Here is a 22,569-nt window from a genome sequence, read left to right on the forward strand (position 1 = left end):
CTTTAGATCTAACAATACCCTTTGCAAGAAATACAGGGAAAAGCAGAACATGTTAACGCCATGAGGAGGCAATCAGCAAACTCTAGATTGGGGGAAATGCTACAAGATAAATCATCTGGTTTCGTTAACAAATAAATTGCCAAGTTAACCTAAAGATTAAGAGAGTCTCAAGAAGCATATTAACCAACTGCAGTATATGGGCCTTATATACTGTTTCAAACAAGCATGCTATAAAAAGAAATTGAGTCAACTGGAAAAATTTGAGCATTGACTGGATATTTGATATCATGGACTTGTTAAATTTTCAGGTATGATAGTGTACTGTTATAACAGTACATGTAAAAGATACGTGCTGAAGTAACTATTTTATATAGTTTGATATTTACTTCAAAATAAGTCCTTGATAGAGAAGACAAGGTTATTAATGAAGCAGGATTGGCCCTGAATTGATAATTGTTGAAGCTGAGTGGTAAGGACAGGGAAGTTCACTATATAAATAGTATTTTTGCTACACTCTTTGCATGTTTTAAATTTTTTATAATAAATACCTTTAAAATGACAACTAATTTTATAAACCTGGTTAAGTCTAACAATTCCTAGATGTGAGTTTCATGAGTCATACTGGTTAAAGACATCCCTTAAATTTGTGCACCTTCACTTTGCACCAATGAATCACACCCAAGTCTCTCTATTGCACTTGCTACCCACTATTTAGCAATGCTTACAACCTGCTGTAAATTAATATCTTTATCTTCAGCTGTAAGCTTCACTTATAAAACTCCAATTTAATCAAAGGTTAAGCAACTGGGGCTAGTGCCAAGTCCCCCACCCATAGAGAAAAGCATCTATTTCCAACTAACACAAAATGAATATAATGGCTTGATGACTTAATTGTTTTCTTCAACAATGCCATTTTAGAATGCGGCTAACAAAGCACTCCGGAGGCTATATTTCAGGGGCAGTTTACAAGAGAAAGCCTAAGGTAACATCATCAGTTCAATACATTACAGGGAGGGATCAATATTCTAAACTACGAGAGATCTTTGTGTGGCCCTTCTTGGGGGAGGTGGGGGGTGGCGGGTAGTTAAACTATTGTGTCTCCATCTAAGACTCTAGAAGTCTATGACAATGTAGGCAAAGTTTTAGGAATTACTGATTTTGAACTAAATAATTCATACCCATTCAACTACAGGACATATACCAATACCTAGGAAACACATCATTTTCCAGCTGGATGGTTTGGTTTAAGTAGCTAAAAGTTCAGAACAGAACCATGTAATCAAACCAGGAGGGCAGTTCTGTGTCCTTCCTACCTGTAGATAAAATGAAATCCACAATTTTGAAAGTCTTGGGGGGGGCGGCGTTTAACTTACATATGTTCAACTTACATATATAATCGGGGATCTGAGGTCAGAGTGTCAATGTTGATGTGCTGTTCCAGTAGACTGTAGGCCAGGATGGGCAAGGATGTGAAGCAGATATTGTACATTGTAAGGTAAGCGGCATCATACAGTGGCTGTAATGACAAACCACAGAAGAGAAAGGTAATGTAACAATCATCTGCAAGAGGATATTTAAGTGTTTAGAAAAAATCACAAGCTAAAACAAGACAGTTTCCTTTCACACCTTTTGTGACAGCAAAGGAGGTTTTGTAAATAAGGTCACTCTAACTGACCACTATAGAAAAGAAACTAACATACTGTAATGCATATTAAAATACCCTCCCTTTTAAAATACGATCTTATTCAGAATGTTTACAAGCTATAAGCTCTATTTCTTTTTTTTTAATATATATGCTTATCTTTTTATTAATTAGTCCAAGTAAATTTATATATAAATATGTATAAAGGAGAAACTCTTTTTTTTTAAACATCTTTATTGGAGTATAATTGCTTTACAATGGTGTGTTAGTTTCTGCTTTATAACAAAGTGAATCAGCTATACATATACATACATCCCCATATCTCCTCCCTCTTGCGGCTCCCTCCCACCCTCCCTATCCCACCCCTCTAGGTGTTTGCAAAGCACCGAGCTGATCTCCCTGTGCTATGTGGCTGATAAGCTCTATTTCTAATGGATATTAACTAAGAACTTTCAAAAGATTTTCAGCGAATGAAGACCCATTAAGTGTAAGACAGGAACCCCTTAGGGAAACTAAATATAAGCAGTGGCCAGTCTGTGTCACAGTTTTTTGGGTTAATATTTTACATGGTTTTTTTTTTTTTTTAAATTAATTTATTTTTGGCTGTGTTGGGTCTTCGTTTCTGTGCGAGGGCTCCCTCCAGTTGCGGCAAGCGGGGGCCACTCTTCATCGCGGTGCGCGGGCCTCTCACTATCGTGGCCTCTCTTGTTGCGGAGCACAGGCTCCAGACACGCAGGCTCAGTAGTTGTGGCTCACGGGCCCAGTTGCTCCACGGCATGTGGGATCCCCCCAGCCCAGGGCTCGAACCCGTGTCCCCTGCACCAGCAGGCAGACTCTCAACCACTGCGCCACCAGGGAAGCCCCTTACATGGTTTTAAATATCACTATCACCTTCTCCAGAGTATATTTATGATATTGAATGTGGCCATTTACTAAGGATTAAATAAATATTCACAAAAATAAAAGCTAAATATATTCACATGGTCATGACTCTTTCTGGTCCTGAATTCCCTAGGCTCCAGACCAAAATTTCCAACTTCCTGCTGGTTGTCCCACAGGACAACTTGCAATTCAAAATGTCTAAAACCAAACTCATTAACTTTCCCTTTAAATCTGCTTCCTCCCATGTCCCCTACCTCAGTGAGTGGCCCCACAATGTTTGCAACCCCAGTATCTACCTTGGTGCCTGGTACCCCTTAGGTGCTCAAGAAATCTTTTGAAGTGAGTGATTCTTTTCCTACCTCACTAGCCATTCCTTCTCAGGCTCCTCTTCTCCCTGAGCCCTCTGTGTTGGATGTCCCAGCACTCGGTGTTTGGAACTTTACTTATGCTCGCTCTCTAGGTGATCTCATTTAGTCCTGTGGTTTTAATATAACCCATTCACTGAAAATTCCCATATCTAGCCTAAACCTGTCCCATATATCCAACTGCCCACTTGATATCTCCTCTTGGGTGTCTAGCATATTTCAAACTTACGTCCAAGACTGAATTCCTGACCTGCCCTCACCTCAAACCTGCTCCTCCTGAAGTCTTCCTCGTCTCAGGAAAGGGCAACAAAATCTTTTTGATCAACCAGAACCGAAATCTTGGATTCATCCTTGACTCCTCTTTTTCACAAGCCACATCCAATCTATTAAGCAGCGTTTACTAGCTCCACTTTCAAATACATTCAGAACCACACCACTTCTTAGCCCCTCCACTGTGACCACTCTGCAAGCCTTTAATTGGTCTCCCGGCTTCTTCTCCCCTTGACCTGCAGTCTATTCTCAACACAATGGCCCAAGTAGCTCTACTGGAAAATAAGTCAAATCAAATCATTGTTTTGTTCAAACTCTCCAGTGGATTCCTTTATCTCTGAAAGTAAAGAAGCTCCTACAATGGTGGGGATATAAAGTCTTACTCCTCGATCCAGCTTCTTACCTGTCTGTTACCTTCTCAGGGAGACCAATCTTGATTTACCTTGCCACTTCCTCTCTCTTGAACACATTCCCCCCAATCCTGTGCCCCCCCATATTACTAATCACCTTTTAACTTACATGATAAATTTATTATGTTTACTCTCTCTTCACGCTAGAATTTAAGCTCTATGTGGGCAGGGATTTTTATTTATTTATTGATAGCTGTAGCTTGAGAAAAAGCAAAGCAGCCCCTGACATTCAAGAGCTGGCCCGGCACTCACAGCTAGGCACCGGCACTCTGTAGAACATGAACAATTTCACAGAACAGCAACATCAAACAAGGCCTCTGTGTGACCTCAATGTATCGAGACAAAAACACTCCGTAATCACATTTGAACACAGACAGAATATAAATATTGTCCAAATCACAATAATGACCAACATCTATGTTCTGGCTGATTTGGGTGACTACTGCCTCTTGACCAATGACATGTTGGCTTCCTGGATAAGATTTACTAACATGCTTAGTCATAAAATTACCCCCATCTGCTAACAGCACCCAGCAAGGCCCTACTCCTTAAACCCTTCCACAAATCACCTAACTCAAGCCCAAATCTTACAAGACGTTTTTAACACTTGCTTCCTAAGAGGCCTCACTGTTCCTCATGGTGTACACTCTTTCTTGTTGCATTGAGTAATGAACCTAATGTGATCAACTACAAGTGTTTTACTGGCTTTGACAATCTGGAACTCCTAGAACAGAACTTGGCATGCAGAAAGCGTTCAATAAATATTGGATGGATGAATGAATGACTAGAGACTGGAAGCGAAAACATATTTGTAAAGGACTGATCTGATATTGTAAATATTCCTTTATTGAAAAAAATATTAAGGTTTTTATAATGAACCTTGTTTTGATGCTAATACTTATTGAGTTCAGTATTTTCTATACAGTGCTAGATGTTGTCATGCAACCATCATCTGTGACCTGAATAAATAATATCCCATATTCACATGTATCTTTCACATATATAAAATGTTTTTTGATTAATAAAATGCATTTAAATGTGACACAAATTGGACTTCCCTGGTGGCCCAGTGGTTAAGAATCCGTCTGCCAATGCAGGGGACACAGGTTCAAGCCCTGGTCCGGGAAGATCCCACGTGTCGCGGAGCAACTAAGCCTGTGCGCCACAACTACTGAGCCTGTGCTCTAGAGCCCGCGAGCCACAACTACTGAGCCTGCAAGCCACAACTACTGAAGCCCGCATGCCTAGAGCCTGTGCTCCACAACAAGAGAAGCCACCGCAATGAGAAGCCCACGCACCGCAATAAAGAGTAGCCCCCGCTTGCAGCAACTAGAGAAAGCCCGCACGCAGCAATGAAGACGCAATGCAGACAAAAATAAAATAAATAAAATAAATAAATTTATAAAAACAAAACAAAACAGGTTTAGTTGATAATACTGTTTCTTGTTATACCTGTTATAAAGGGTATCTTTTCATGCAGAAGAAAGTCCAGTGCTAACCTAGGCTTTGCTAAACAAAGAGTTGCTTTTTGCTTAAATAATCTGCATCCTGGTCTCATTTCTACATTCTCCATAGCTCACTCTCCAAGTACCAGGGTTGCAGAGGACACCTGAAGTAGACCTGAAATGAAAAAGGCTGACTACCTGTATGTATTCCACAAATATTTGCAATAAAGGTCTCTACATTTAGCACAAGGCCAAAGCGAAAACTAAAGATATGTACGATACATCACTACCTCAGAGAGACCTTCCTTTTACGTGGTACACTTTTTCTAAGATGTCTGCCTAGCTCCTTCCCTCATCTCCTCTAGATCTCTGCCCAAATGTCACCTCATCAGAGAGAACTTTCCAGGTCAGTTTGTCTAAAACAGCAGCTCTCTTCCCCAGTCACATTCTATCCATTTATTATGCTTTTTTTTCTCCTTCAGAGCATATATCAGTACCCAACATAATATGTTTGTCTGATTGCTGTCTGTCTCTCCCCCTGTCACTCACTGTACCCACAAGCTCCATGCGGTAAAGAGTTTTGATCACTGTTATATCCCAAGCACTTAGCCTGGCACACAGTAGGCACTCAAGAAGTATTTGCTAAATGAATGAATGTACCAGTTGAGCAACTGACGAAGGCAAACATCAAGTCCTATGGGAACCTAAGCAGACCCCCAGACCCCCAACAGCCCAGGGTTTTATAGGGAATAAGTCCTTTCTTTCTTCATACAACTTGTGCTTGGTAAACATTGTTTAAAAAGCCAACTTCCCTTTATCACTTTGCTACAAAATTTGAAAATGTCCCTTTAAACTTGCATTCATCATCCAAGGAAGTGAGGAATTACAAACATTTTGATCAACAGTAATCTGAAAGTTCAAGAAAAGTAGATTCATCAGAGTTTATAAAACTCTCTGTTACCAATACTGTTAGCTTGGAATACAAGAAGGCTGATGGTACTTTCTACAGCCGGTAGATGATTAATTCATAAAGTGATCGGCTTAACTGGCATCATGGGGCTGATTACATGGCACTGATGTAAGAGACAGCATACCAAACGGCAAAGAGGCAAGTTCAAGAGAAAGAAAGCAGGGACTTCCCTGGTGGTCCAGTGGCTAAGACTCCACGCTCCCAATGCAGGGGGCCCGGGTTTGATCCCTGGTCAGGGAACTAGATCCCACATGCCGCAACTAAGAGTTCACATGCCACAACTAAAGATCCTGCATGCCACAACTAAGACCCGGTGCAGCCAAACAAACAAACAAACAAACAAATAGAGTCGCTTGCCATTGAGAAGAATACATTCTCTTAAAAATACTGCCAAGAAATTAGGAAAAAATCACTTCCTATCATGAGGAATGGAACATGCCTTGAAATTAAGAAACTCAGTCTCTAATAGCTGTGATGATGTTACCAGCAGCTCAGCTTGGTAAAAATCACTGAATTGCTCATAGATTAACTACAAAATTTCGGAGTCAATGAGCATTATAGCTCCTTTACGTAGCTATACTTCCACTAGAAGCAATGTAAAATACAGTTTAGCTGTTAAAACAAACCTACAAACATGCCTGCCCATCCCCCACTTATGTATCAAGTTAACATATAGCATATTCTATATGTGAAAAATGTTCAGAAAATTACAGAGGGCTAAAAGTGTAGAATTGCTTAACTAATCCAAGGCTTTATCCAGGAATCACAGCTTCTTTGCTAGCTTAAACATCAATGTTTTTCTAGAGAATCAACCTGAGAAAATGCAAAGGTATGAGATTTTATTTGATGAAATAATAAACTATAACATTTTAGGATTATTGGAAAACATTGTATACACTGACAAAAATAAAAAATACTTTTTAAAGGATCTCAATTCCAACAGGACATACCAAATAACCTTCAAAAAGAAAATAACAATAAGACCATTACTAAAGCAAAGATATAAAATTTTGCTATTGTCAAAAACCAGGCCAAGAAAATCAGCTGCTGAACTAAGAAAAAAAAATCCTTTTACGTTGGGCATACCTCTCTAATCTCTACAATCCAATACATAAAAGGTAATTTATTAATAGCAAATATAAACTACATTACAGAGATTGATTCAAGATGGCGAAGTGGAAGGACGTGCGCTCACTCTCTCTTGCAAGAGCACAGGAATCACAACTAACTGCTGAACAATCATCAACAGGAAGACACTGGAACTCACCAAAAAAAGATACCCCACATCCAAAAACGAAGGAGAAGCGCAATGAGACGGCAGGAGGGGTGCAATCACAATAAAATCAAATCCCATAACCGCTGGGTGGGTGACTCACAAACTGGAGAACAATTATACCAAAGAAGTCCAACCACTGGAGTGAAGGTTCTGAGCCCCACGTCAGGCTTCCCACCTGGGGGTCTGGCAATGGGAGGAGGAATTCCTAGAGAATCAGACTTTGAAGGCTAGCGGGATTTGATTGCAGGACTTTGACAGGACTGGGGGAAACAGACACTCCACTCTTAGAGGGCACACACAAAGTAGTGTGCGCATCAGGACCCAGGGGAAGGAGCAGTGATCCCATAGGAGACTGAACCAGACCTACCTGCTAGTGTTGGAGGGTCTCCTGCAGAGGTGGGGGGTGGCTGTGGCTCACCATGGGGCACTGGCAGCAGAAGTTCTGGGAAGCACTCCTTGTTGTGAGCCCTCCCAGAGTCCGCCATTAGCCCCACCAAAGAGCAAAGAGCCTGGTAGGCTCCAGTGCTGGGTCGCCCCAGGCTAAACAACCAAACAGGGAGGGAACCCAGCCCCACCCATCAGCAGACAAGCAGATTAAAGTTTTACTGAGCTCTGCCCACCAGAGCAACACCCAGCTCTACCCACCACCAGTCCCTCCCATCAGGAAGCTTGCACAAGCCCCTTAGATAGCCTCAACCACCAGAGGGCAGACAGCAGAAGCTAGAAGAACTACATTTCTGCAGCCTGTGGAATGAAAACCACATTCACAGAAAGACAGACAAAATGAAAAGGCAGAGGACTATGTACCAGATGAAGGAACAAGATAAAAACCCAGAAAAACAACTAAATGAAGTGCAGATAGGCAACCTTCCAGAAAAACAATTCAGAATACTGATAGTGAAGATGATCCAGGACCTCGGAAAAAGAATGGAGGCAAAGATCGAGAAGATGCAAGAAACCTTTAACAAAGACCTAGAAGAATTAAAGAACAAAGAAACAGAGATGAACAATACAATAATTGAAATGAAAAATACACTAGAAGGCATCAACAGCAGAATAACTGAGGCAGAAGAACGGATAAGTGACCTGGAAGACAGAATGGTGGAATTCAATGCTGCAGAACAGAATAAAGAAAAAAGAATGAAAAGACATGAAGACAGCCTAAGAGACCTCTGGGACAACATTAAATGTAACAACATTCGCATTATAGGGGTACCAGAAGGAGAAGAGAGAGAGAAAGGACCCAAGAAAATATCTGAAGAGATTATAGTTGAAAACTTCCCTAACATGGGAAAGGAAATCGCCACCCAACTCCAGGAAGTGCAGAGTCCCAGGCAGGATAAACCCAAGGAGAAACACACTGAGACACACAGTAACCAAACTGACAAAGATTAAAGACAAAGAAAAATTATTGAAAGCAACAAGGGAAAAACGACAAATAACATACAAGGGAACTCCCATAACGTTAACAGCTGATTTCTCAGCAGAAACTCTACAAGCCAGATGGGAGTGGTACGATATACTTAAAGTGATGAAAGGGAAGAACCTACAGCCAAGATTACTCTAGCCGGCAAGGATCTCATTCAGATTCGATGGAGAAATCAAAAGCTTTACAGACAAGCAAAAGCTAGGAGAATTCAGCACCACCAAACCAGCTCTACAACAAATGCTAAAGGAACTTCTCTAAGTGGGAAACACAAGAGAAGAAAAGGACCTACAAAAACAAACTCGTAACAATTAAGAAAATGGTAATAGGAACATACATATTGATAATTACCTTAAATGTGAATGGATTAAATGCTCCAACCAAAAGACACAGGCTCGCTGAATGGATACAAAAACAAGACCCATATGTATGCTGTCTACAAGAGACCCAGTTCAGACCTAGGGACACATACAGACTGAAAGTGAGGGGATGGAAAAAGGTATTCCAAGAAAATGGAAATCAAAAGAAAGCTGGAGTAGCAATACTCATATCAGAAAAAATACTTTATTTTTTATTAACTTTTTTAAAATTAAAATTTATTTATTTTTTATTCTTGGCTGTGTTGGGTCTTCGTTGTTGCGCGCAGGCTTTCTTTAGTTGCAGACAGCAGGGGCTACTCTTTGTTGCTGTGTGCGGGCTTCTCATTGCAGTGGCTTCTCTTGTTGCAGAGCACGGGCTCTAGGCGAGTGTGCTCAGTAGTTGTAGCTCGCGGGCTCTAGAGCACAGGCTCAGTAGTTGTAGCGCACGGGCTTAGCTGCTCCGCGGCATGTGGGATCTTCCCGGACCAGGGCTTGAACCCGTGTCCCCTGCATTGGCAGGCGGATTCTTAACCTCTGTGCCACCAGGGAAGTCCCTAAAATAGACTTTAAAATAAAGACTGTTACAAGAGGCAAGGAAGGACACTACATAATGATCAAGGGATGAATCCAAGAAGAAGATATAACAATTATAAATATATATGTACCCAACGCAGGAGCACCTCAATACAAAAGGCGACTGCTAACAGCTATTAAAGAGGAAGTTGACAGTAACACAATAATAGTGGGGGACTTTAACACCTCACTTACACCAATGGACAGATCATCCAGACAGAAAATTAATAAGGAAACACAACCTTTAAATGACACAATAGACCTGATAGATTTGATATTTATAGGACATTCCAGCCAAAAACAGCAGATTACACTTTCTTTTCAAGGGCACACGGAACATTCTCCAGGACAGATCACATCTTGGGTCACAAATCAAGTTTCGGTAAATTTAAGAAAACTGAAATCATATCAAGCATCTTTTCTGACCACAACGCTATGAGATTAGAAATCAATTACAGGGAAAAAAACGTAAAAAAACACAAACACATGGAGGCTAAACAATACATTAATAAATAACCAAGAGAGCACCGGAGAAATCAAAGAGGAAATCAAAAAATACCTAGAGACAAATGACAACGAAAACACGACGATCCAAAACCTATGGGATGCAGCAAAAGCAGTTCTAAGAGGGAAGTTTATAGCAGTAGAATCCTACCTCAAGAAACAAGAAAAATCTCAAATAAACAAGCTAACCTTACACCTAAAGGAACTAGAGAAAGAAGACCAAACAAAACCCAAAGTTAGCAGAAGGAAAGAAATCATGAAGATCAGAGCAGAAATAAATGAAATAGAAACAAAGAAAACAATAGCAAAGAGCAATAAAACTGAAAGCTGGTTCTTTGAGAAGATAAACAAAATTGGTAAACCTTTAGCCAGACTCATCAAGAAAAAGAGGGAGAGGACTCAAATCAATAAAATTAGAAATGAAAAAGGAGAAGTTACAATGGACACCACAGAAATACAAAGCATCATGAGAGACTACTACAAGCAACTCTATGCCAATAAAATGGACAACCTGGAAGAAATGGACAAATTCTTAGAAAGGCATAACCTTCCAAGACTGAAGCAGTAAGAAATAGAAAATATGAGCAGACCAATCACAAGTAATGAAATTGAAACTGTGATTAAAAATCTTCCAACAAACAAAAGTCCAGGACCAGATGGCTTCACAGGTGAATTCTATCAAATATTTAGAGAAGAGCTAACACCCATCCTTCTCAAACTCTTCCAAAAAATTAAAGAGGAGGGAACACTCCCAAACTCATTCTATGAGGTCACCATCACCCTGATACCAAAACCAGACAAAGATACTACAAAACAAGAAAATTACAGACCAATATCACTGATGAATATAGATGCAGAAATCCTCAACAAAATACTAGCAAACAGAATCCAACAACACATTAAAAGGATCATACACCATGATCAAGTGGGATTTATCCCAGGGATGCAAGGATTCTTCAATATATGCAAATCAATCAATGTGATACACCATATTAACAAATTGAAGAATAAAAACCATATGATCATCTCAACAGATGCAGAAAAAGCTTTTGACAAAATTCAACACCCATTTCTGATAAAAACTCTCCAGAAAGTGGGCACAGAGGGAACCTACCTCAACATAATAAAGGCCATATACAACGAACCCACAGCAAACATCATTCTCAATGGTGAAAAACTGAAAGCATTTCCTCTAAGATCAGGAACAAGACAAGGATGTCCACTCTTGCCACTATTATTCAACACAGTTTTGGAAGTCCTAGCCACGGCAATCAGAGAAGAAAAAGAAATAAAAGGAATCCAAATTGGAAAAGAAGTAAAACTGTCACTGTTTGCAGATGACATGATACTATACATAGGGAATCCTAAAGATGCCACCAGAAAACTACTAGAGCTCAATCAATGAACTTCATAAAGTTGCAGGATACAAAATTGATGCACAGAAATCTCTTGCATTCCTATACACTAAGAATGAAAGATCACAAAGAGAAATTAAGGAAACAATCCCATTCACCATTGCAACAAAAAGAATAAAATACCGAGGAGGAAACCTACCTAAGGAGGTAAAAGACCTGTACTCAGAAAACTATAAGACACTGATGAAAGAAATCAAAGATGACACAAACAGATGGAGAGACATATCATGTTCTTGGATTGGAAGGATCAACATTGTGAAAATGACTATACTACTCAAAGCAATCTACAGATCCAATGCAATCCCTATCAAATTACCAGTGGCATTTTCTACAGAACTGCAAGAAAAAATCTTAAAATTTGTATGGAGACACAAAAGACCCTGAACAGCCAAAGCAGTCTTGACGGAAAAAAATGGAGCTGGAGGAATCAGACTCCCTGACTTCAGACTATACTACAAAGCTACAGTAATCGGGGCCTTCCCTGGTGGTGCAGTGGTTACGAATCTGCCTGCCAATGCAGGGGACACGGGTTCGAGCCCTGGTCCGGGAAGATCCCCCATGCCACAGAGCAACTAAGCCCGTGCACCTCAACTACTGAGTCTGCGCTCTAGAGCCCACGTGCCACAACTACTGAAGCCCATGCGCCTAGAGCCCGTGCTCCACAATAAGAGAAGCCACTGCAATGAGAAGCCTGCGCACTGCAACGAAGAGTAGCCCCCGCTCAGCACAACTAGAGAAAGCCCATGCGCAGCAACGAAGACCCAACACAGCCAAAAATAAAATAAAAAATAAAAATTTTTAAATTTATAAAAAAAAAAAAAGCTACAGTAATTCAGACAATATGGCACTGGCACAAAAATAGAAATATAGATCAATGGAACAGGATAGAAAGCCCAGAGATAAACCCACGCACCTATGGTCAACTAGTCTATGACAAAGGAGGCAAGGATATACAATGGAGAAAAGACAGTCCCTTCAATAAGTGGTGCTGGGAAAACTGGGCAGTTACATGTAAAAGAATGAAACTAGAACACTCCCTAACACCATACACAAAAATAAACTCAAAATGGATTAGAGATCTAAATGTAAGACCGGACATTGTAAAACTCTTAGAGGAAAACATAGGAAGAACACTCTTTGACATAAATCACAGCAAGATCTTTTTTGATCCACCTCCTAGAGTAATGGAAATAAAAACAAAAATAAACAAATGGGACCTAATGAAACTTAAAACCTTTTGCACAGCAAAGGAAACTACAAACAAGACAGAAAGACAACCCTCAGAATGGGAGAAAATATTTCCAAACGAATCAACTGACAAAGGATTAATCTCCAAAATACATAAACAGCTCATGCAGCTCAATATTAAAGAAACAAACAACCCAACCAAAAAATGGGCAGAAGACCTAAATAGACATTTCTCCAAAGAAGACATACAGATGGCCACGAAGCACTTGAAAAGTTGCTCAACATCACTAATTATTAGAGAAATGCAAATCAAAACTATAATCAGGTACCACCTCATACTGGTTAGAATGGGCATCATCAGAAAACCTACAAACAACACATGCTAGAGAGGGTGTGGAGAAAAGGGAACCCTCTTGCACTGTTGGTGGGAATGTACATTGATACAGCCACTATGGAGAACAGTATGGAGGTTTCTTAAAAAACTAAAAATAGAATTACCGTACGACCCAGCAATCCCAGTACTGGGCATATACCCAGAGAAAACCATAATTCAAAAAGACACATGCACCCCAATGTTCATTGCAGCACTATTTACAACAACCGGGTCATGGAAGCAACCTAAATGCCTATCAAGAGACAAATGGATAAAGAAGATGTGGTACGTATATACAATGGAATATTACTCAGCCATAACAAGGAACGAAATGAGTCATTTGTAGAGACGTGGATGGACCTAGAGACTGTCATACAGAGTGGAGTAAGTCAGAAAGAGAAAAACAAATATCATATATTAATGCATGTATGTGGAATCTAGAGAAATGGTATGGATGGACTGCTTTGCAAGGCAGAAATAGAGACACAGATGTAGAGAACTAACGTATGGACACCAAGGGGGGAAAGTTGCGGGGGGTGGTGGTGGTGGTGGGATGAATTGGGAGAGTGGGTTTGACATATATGCAGTAATATGTATAAAATAGATAACTAATAAGAACCTGATGTATAAAAAATAAATAAATTAAATTTAAAAAAAAACCTAACATTTCTGTGGAAACTATTATATGTATGTATTGCTGAATCACCTTGCTCTACACCAGAAACTAACACAACCTTGTAAATCAACTATACTTCAATAAAATAAATTTAAACAAACAACAACAACAACAAAAAACAAACCAAAAAACTACATTACAAGAAATACCTAGGGAAACAAACCTGTTGTGAGAATCCACAGAAGAACTGGTACAAAAATTGTGGCAAAATGAAACAAAGGTTCTGGAAAAAAAAAAAATGAAGAAAAGGGTTATTGCTTTTCACTTGATCAACTTTCTAAAGTAAAACAGGAAACTCTACTCCAGATAGTCTACAGGCAGTCCTAAGTCCTTCTAATGTCACAATGCAATAAACTTCTACTCCAGAGTTGTAAGGAAACAATTCAAAACAAATGATTACATTCATATTAATACCAACTTTTGCCCTACCAAGGCAGAAGAGGACCTCACTTACTTTATGAGACACTCTTGCTATTCTTCTAGGGAAGAAGTGAGCTCATATAATATGAACACCTAATGGTACTGCATCTTAAATGCCAAGTGGGTTTGCAAAATCATCACAAAGTAGACTGACATAAAGCTGTAAGTCTATATTTAAAAGTCAATTAATGCCAATAAGTAGTCAGGAAATTATTATAGTGTACATTGACACGAACAAGTATCAACTAATGCTTTACTGCCTTTGTTACTGCCTCATCAAACAATTAACTATTATTATTGATCACCTACTATATGTAAAGATGACGCTGTGGGTGATACAAAAAACAAAACTTCTTACTTCTAAGGGATTTATCATTTAACTGGGAGAACACTAAAAACAAACATATTCAAAAAATACAAGCTGAGAATTCATAAGGCAGTAAAAGCCACTAGGTAAGATGATAAATACTAAAATTAACGTCTTCAGGCAAAACCACCAGAACTAACATTTTCAAATGAGTGCTGTCCTTCAATATAGGCTGTGACTGTATTTCAGTGCTGCTGTCACTTGTTCATGGTGTCTCTGGATTTCTCTTAGGGCAGCACCTTCAGTAGCTCTACTTTTTTTTTTTTTTAATAAATATATTTATTTATTTTTGGCTGTGTTGGGTCTTCATTGCTGCGCACGGGCTTTCTCTAGTCACGGCGAGTGGGGGCTACTCTTTGTTGCGGTGCACGGGCTTCTCATTGCAGTGGCTTCTCTTGTTGTGGAGCACAGGCTCTAGGGCGTGCAGGTTTCAGTAGTTGTGGCACGTGGGCTCAGTAGTTGTGGCTTGTGGGCTCTGGAGCGCAGGCTCAGTAGTTGTGGCGCACGGGCTTAGTTGCTCCACGGCATGTGGGATCTTCCCGTGCCAGGGCTTGAACCCGTGTCCCCTGCATTGGTAGGCAGATTCTTAACCACTGCACCACCAGGGAAGTCCCCAATAGCCCATTTTTGAGCCATGTCAAAAAACCAGTCTCTTTCCTTCTCTCACACATTCTCACTTAGCTAATTTACCAGGCTGGGAGACTTGAGGCCGTTTTAAAAATCCAATGGATTCCAAAGTATGAACAACTGCCGCAGCTGAGGATATTTAGGTAAATATATACTGAAGGCTCTGGAGGACATTTCTACAGAAAACTGCTACATGTATTTTGAATAAGTCCTACAGCACCAGAGTGTCGGAGTTCCCAAGGTTATCACCTGGAAGGGCAACACTCATTCGTATGTATCAGTTCTGGCAGAATGCAAAATACTGTCGGTAGCCTTTCTAGAGTCATACTTTATGTATATAAAAGAAGTGTTCTGAGGTTGGAAGAGGCAGTGCTTGGTGTGGATTAAGGGGGTGCTTTGTGGGAAGGGGAGGTCTGACTCTCCCATTAGAATAACAGTTCCATGAAAACAGGGACTTTGCCTGTCTTATTCCATCATGAATTCTCAAGCGCCTGAAACAATGCTTGGCACATGGTAACACATTCAAACATATTTGTTGATTGAATGAATAAAGAAGTTAGACTTTGAACTAGGTGTTACAGATGAATAGGATATGGTGATAGCAGGAACCAAGGTAAGGCCATATGTATTTTAAACATGTAAGGTAGGGCAGGGTCAGACTGTGGGGTGCCTTAAAAGCCAGACTAACTCTTAAGACAATGGAGAGTGAAGTTTCTGGAGGACAAGTTGAAAAGTGGTATTTTCTAAACATTAACCTGGCTGAATTATGCAAGGAGGAGCGAATGGAGAAATAGAAAGCAGGAAGACCTGTCACTGCAGTACGCCAGGGGCGGGCAACAACTTGAAGATGCAATGGCAAGATAAGAGGAAGGCAGCCGAAGAGGGTCAAAGGTATTAGAAATCATCTTGGGACAAAAGGCAGCACTAAAAAAGGAATACTGCTAAGTCAGTAACTAAGACGATAATGGGCATAGAGATCCTAATGAAGACAGAGGGCATCTACATAAATAATCCCCTAAATTGGGAACCAGGATATGTAAATTACTGACCACTAGTAAACATTAGCCATTTTAATGCTTGTTTTGTTTTTCTTAACAGAGCATCCCTTCCATCTGGTGGCAGTTGCTTGAATTGCAGGCCAAAATCTTAAAGAGGGAAACCAAGCTTCTGGAATAGGATCAGATTGCTAGGCAGATCTGTATGGCAAATCTTCACAGGCTCTCCTACGAAGGGGAGGTAAGAGAGAATAACCATCCATCCCCACGTGGGGCTGTTAAGTTACTGAGTCCAAAGGCCCCACAAACCTTAACTATATAAATAACATAACCACACTGAAATGGTGGAAAAGGAAAAAAAAAAGTAATTTTGGAAACAGTGTTTTGACTACATTCTCTAAGACTAAAGACAAAAACAAGTGCTCACAAATATATTTCTCAAGTTAGTCAGATTTGTTTCTCACAGGAGTATGAGTAGCAATTCTGGAATTACTTTAAGTGTACTTGAGGAGTTAGCAAATAAATAAACACAATGAGGATGAGAACCAGGTTTCTCACCACTGAAGAAAGGAGTTACTAAATGGAAAAGGGAAAGGTTCCAATGAACCTTGTGCTGCCGGATTTAATCAAAGTTATCTGTATAAACTGAGTTCAAGTATTGAGTTTATACAGATACCTTTAATTTCAGCCCAACAACTTCAGCTCAGTAGCGATGAGCACAATTAGCGCCCAGATCTTGATTTCTAAATACCATTTGCGAATAATGGAAAGGAATAAGTGATCCTTGAGGAAAAGTCTGAATCCAGGACTGGGACAGGAAAAATACAAGAGGAGCCTAGAACATCATGTGGTACCAGAAAATAAACAAGGCTTCAAAAAAGGTTAGGGCCGGGGGAGGGGGAAGGGGTGGGGAGGGAGGAACGACGAGTTGCTACTCAATGGGTATACAGTTTTAGTTATGCAAGACGAGTAAGTACTAGAGATCTGTTGTACTTAACAATACTGTATCACATACTTAATAATCTGTTAAGTGCATAGAGCTCATGTTAAGTGTTATCACAATAAAATAAAAATTTAAAAATGATGGGGACATGGTGAAAGGAAACAGGCGCCAAATCTGTGACAATCTGAGTAACAGAATGAACAATGATAGTAATGAATTTCAACATAGAATAAAATATCTAGTTTAGCAGGAGAATGCTCTTTTCAGATGAAACTACACAGAGCAAAACTGAGGGGTCTTGAGACCCTCAGAACACCATCTGAACCAGCTTATCAAAGTTGACATTATCATGAGACACATTGACAACATGTGCCTCCGGATATGATGCATTCAGCAGGTTGCAATAGCGCTTCTGTGGTAATTGTGCCCAAATGCAAAACCTGAGTCTAATAATAGGCAAACATTAGACAAACCCAAATTGAGGGACATTCTACAAACTAACTGGCCAGCACTCTTCAAACATGTTAAGATCATTAGGACAAAAAAGACAGGAACTATCCTAGGTTAAAGAAGACTAAGGAGATCATGATCCTTAAATGCAAGCATGAGCCTGAAATGGACCACAAAAAGAAAATCTGTGGGACCATTAGCAAAATTCCAGTACAGTATATAGACTAGTTAATAATGTGCCAATTAATATCAATTTACTGATCTTGGTAACTATGTTGTGGGTTATCTAAGGTGTTAACAGTTGGCAAAGCTGGGCAAAGAGTATATGAGATTTCACTAATTTTGCAACTTTTAAAAAGTATGAAATTATCTCAAAACAAAAAGTGAAAAAAACTTTAAAAAACTATACAGAATAGAACATAGGACAGGAGATCAAGTTCTGGTACGTGTCTAAAACAGGCAAACCTAATGCGTATGTTGCATAAATTATATCTAAATTTATATGCTATATGCCATATATGTTACTATATATCACAGAGTAATGTAAATCAGATTAGTCGTTGTTTGGTGCAGGGGTGGAGAAGACTGGAAAGGAGCACAAGTAAACTTTCTGGGGTGATAGAAATGGTCTATATTTGGTTCGGGTGGTAGCCGCATGGATGTATACATTTGTCAAAATTGAACTGTAAACATTTAATGGGTACATTGTACTGTATTTAAACTATACTTTAAGAAAGCTGACTTAAAAATTTTCATCTCAAATCTCTTGCATTAAAAGGAATTTCTGGTTTCTGATGCGTTAAATAGACTGCCTCTGTTTTGCTGACCACAAATTTTAGTACTAAGACAGTAAAAGAAACATGAAAAAAGAAGGAAAAAAAAACTACAACCAAGCTGAGCCAATGCTGGGTTAAATAGTCATAAGTTAAATCACAAGTATTTCATCACATACCTTATAGAAGAAATACTGTACAAGGTGTGCTATTCTCACATAATACAGGTGTCCGTGAGCCAACAGCAGTTTCTTTAAATGTTTAAACTTTGGGACAGAATAATCACTATTCCTGGCTGCTTGGCGACCTTCTTTGCCTTTGATACCTAAAAAAAGAAAAATCTCTATAGGGTGAGTATTTTTATAGAATAAGTAACCACCTGACTTGTTACTTTCGCATTTTTTACTTGCTTACATGTATAGTTCAGTTGAATAGTTTAGATTTGTTTTCTTAAGCAAAAAGTGCTTTCAACAGTGACAGTGAGACTTACCAATAAAAAGTAAAATTATGTTTAACTGACAATTACCTATTTATAACAAAACATAAAATAATTAATAGAATCATTATTTTAATCATTATAAGGCAAAAATTATCCTGCGGAAAAAGTTAAATCTGAAAATTATTTTAAAGGTACTTAGTAAGTGATTAATTATGCATGGCACCAGACTAGGTGCCATATTAAAGCAACTCAGAGACCTGGGGATTATGGTCTAAGAGCTCAAAACTGAAGAGTTATAGTGAGATGGTTAAGTCCTTATACTGAATGATACTCTGAGTAGTGGTTGGCAAACACTTATTCCTGTCCAAAATGTTCATAAGACAGTTGGTTCACACCAAAGATCCTTGAAATTTGGTCCTGTCCAAAACGTCAAGACATTTGGACTATAAGACAGTTGGTCCATGCCAAAAGGTCTTTGAAATCTGGTCCTGTCCAAAATGTCCACGAACATATTTGGTCCATGCCAAATGGTTTTGGACAGGACCAAATTTCAAGGACCTTTTGCATGGGCCAAATGTGCTATGGACGTTTTAGACAAGACCAAATGTCCTGCAAGGCTGAGTAGCAGCCCAGGTATTCCATGAGCTCAAGCAGCTTTAGGCCATTTCCACAGTCAATAACCAATGAGGTGAACTAGAGTTCCACACTAAATAGGGTTACTTGCAAATGGAAAGAATTTGGGAATCCAAACTGTGGTACAATAATCCCCAAGATACTATTTCCATTATTTCTTGCCCACCAAAAAACCACTTGCCGGGGTGTTAGGATTGCCTCCCAGCAGCCTGACAGGGGAGGAAAGGGTGCAGGTTTTAGAGAAGCTGTTGTTGCATGCCGACATGTAAATTCACCACTACAGCCCAAACCGCCATGCAGAGATATTGCCATGTGGAAAACCAGCCAGCCAATTATCGTTTCTTAGTCCCAAACAGTTAAGGATCTCAAAAGATATAGTGCAGCAACATAAGCAGGCGATCTGGCCAGGAGCGAAAAATCAATCAAGTTTCATGCATGCTGTCAAAAGTGAGAGCTAAATGATCAACTGCATGGCCAGTAGGTTTGGGAAATTCACTTTATTTGGCTAATATAATAATATCCTCCAACTTGGTATTGCTACATTCCCACCATGGGTAGGACTTTGGCATGGACATATTCCATGATCCGATGAGGACCTTCTTTTGATTAACAATGATCATTCCCAAATTCGGATTCAAGATGAGCAACCAAAACAATCTCTAGAATAATAAGACCACTCTACCTAAAAGCAATACTGATACCTTACAGCTGCCATCTCATTAGATGTTTCTTACCTATGCCCACATGGGATTCCAAGATCATACTAACATCATTGGCACCATCACCTATCGACAGTGTTATTGGGCTGCCTTTTAAATTCTTCACCATTCTCACAATCTAAACATTAAATACAAAAGAGGTACAGAAAAGGTCAAAGCAGAATGTGAGATTGTACTACATTGTGGGTATTTGCCTCATTCACACTTGTAAATGGAGGCCTTCAAACAGAAAGGTAGCTTGTGCATATAAGTACAACCAGTCTTGAATTCTCAGGGGCAGAAGAACACAGCTTTTCAAAATGTAATACCGGCGCCCACTTGTTTCTGGTTTTGCGAATGTATGAACTGTCATAAACCATGCCTCATACCTATATTAGAGGTCAGCACGCTTCCCTCTTTTGTCATTGCTTCCTGTGTCCTTTCAGATCACGTATTGAATGAGAGAAAGTGGAGACCAGAGAGCCGATTTGGGGAAACATGCATGGAGCCACCAGGACAAAAGTGGGCACTGAGAAGACAATGTTTCTGGTTACCTCTCCCTCTCTCCTCCCTGCTGACACTCCCACCTCCCCTCGGTGCATGCCAACCCTTATTTCCATCTAGCTGCCGACTAAACTTTACTAAATCACCCAGTGCCCAATATGATATGATATGATCTCTCATACAGGTAGCTGCATTTCAAAAGGGGGCACCTTAAAGGTGATGAGCTTTGCAGAAAGATGCCCGAGATATGTGTATAAAGCCTGTCATTATTCCCTGAGTGTCTCTTAAAGATGTGTCGATGGCACAGTGCAGCTCAATGCTGCGTTCATGGTAAGTACTGAATAAAAGAAATGTTCTCCTGGCAGAGTTACTTGTGGGAAGAGTATTGGGTAAGCAGCTGTCCTCCCACCGTATGTTTTAGATAATGACTGCTTTATGTCTCAACCCTCAAAACCCCTTGGAATCTAGCAGCTTTTAAAAAGCTTATGTAATTCAGTAGTTAAATAATGCCTTGCAAAAATTTTGTACCCAAAATGGCTTTCACCAGGTAACATAAATAAAATCCATTTTCACATAACTGATTAAAAATAATTTATACGAGGCAAAACCACCCTGCAGTCTTTTCTTTTAACAAAATTCAGTCAGGTTTTAGTTGTATAAAACAACATACCAAAAAACCCCCACGTCCAATCCATTTGACACAAAAATGATGTTACTATGAAATGCCAGCTTTCTCCCAATCCTTCACCTCAACTTGGTTCTTTTAAAAAACTTTATAAGAGTGTCAGAAATAATCTGTGAGTCATCCACAAAAGTAAACTTGTGTTTAATGGGCTACAATACTGTTAAACTAATTGCACTTGTTATACTGTATGCAGTAATGATTTAAACCACAAGGAAGAAAACTGCAGCCAGGAAAGGTCTAGGGAAGGCAATAGAATTATCAAGGGTGACAGCTTCTGCATGAAAATATAGATTTAAAAAGATGAAAGCTTGTCCTTGTGGAAAGATAAAAGGATATATTGTCATGGACCATAAAACCATGAAAGATCTAGGTAGATAAACACGGGAGTTTTTTTTACTGAGTCCCAGGTCACCTGGATTAAGAACTTCTCTTCAATCTCTAGATAGCTTCACAAAAAAGAAATCAATTTACCAAACACTATTTATTGATCAACTATAACTACATGCAATACAATGTGCAAAAGCAAAGTGCAAATATCCAGGAAGGATATACGGCTTGGTCTCACACCTCAAGAAGCATATAACGGGGAATGGATACAATAATATCAGATAATCAGATTAACAATACAAGATAACAATACACAGTACCTATGCAAGGGAATATATAACACGGTCATCTAAGTTGTCCACATAAGAAGGCCCGTGATGTCAGAGAAGGGAGAGGACACTACATGCCAGAATGATCAGAAATGATTTTATAGAAGGAAGGGTGGTTTGATCTAAACCATGTATATGCTTAGAAAACAGATCTGGTTTGACCAGACCAATGAGTTTTTGTACAGGGGACGTGGACAGGTATATACGGGGCCACATCAACAGGGAGCGATATTATGAAAGTGGCAACAGGGTGCAGGAGAAATGGGAAGAAAAGGCCAGACTGCAGGCAAAGAGAGAAGTTAGTCCACATGGAGTTCAATGAGCTGTTTAAGTCCTGGACCTGGAAGGTAATGGAAAGAAAGAGATGGAAAAGACAGTGTACTAGAAAATGGACAGAATTTGGTGACTGAGACCACATGGAAGGGTAAAGAATGGGGGACGTCAAGGTTTTGAATCTAAAGACCTAGAAGTATAGTGAGCTCAGTAATAGATGTAAAGGGACTTCCCTGGTGGTCCAGTGGTAAAGAATCCGCCTTCCAATGCAGGGGACGCCGGTTCAATCCCTGGTCAGGGAACTAAGATCCCATATGCCACGGGGCAATTAA

At 39.7% G+C, this 22,569-nt stretch overlaps 1 protein-coding gene across 6 annotated transcripts in view; it reads right to left on the reverse strand.

Annotated features, from left to right (window-relative positions):
• The window catches only part of ATP11C (ATPase phospholipid transporting 11C), a 164,941-nt gene that overhangs the window by 20,457 nt on the left and 121,915 nt on the right, over positions 1–22,569 (reverse strand). For all 6 annotated transcript variants that reach the window (XM_068532843.1, XM_068532844.1, XM_068532842.1 and 3 more), the window contains 4 exons: positions 20,156–20,258; positions 18,529–18,674; positions 13,938–13,997; positions 1,389–1,516 (listed from right to left, as the gene is read on the reverse strand). In XM_068532843.1, the coding sequence (XP_068388944.1) occupies positions 1,389–1,516; positions 13,938–13,997; positions 18,529–18,674; positions 20,156–20,258 (437 nt within the window). The remainder of the gene's footprint in view (positions 1–1,388; positions 1,517–13,937; positions 13,998–18,528; positions 18,675–20,155; positions 20,259–22,569) is intronic.

Source organism: Eschrichtius robustus, chromosome X, assembly GCF_028021215.1.
Source record: "Eschrichtius robustus isolate mEscRob2 chromosome X, mEscRob2.pri, whole genome shotgun sequence".
In the NCBI taxonomy this organism is placed as follows: domain Eukaryota; kingdom Metazoa; phylum Chordata; class Mammalia; order Artiodactyla; family Eschrichtiidae; genus Eschrichtius; species Eschrichtius robustus.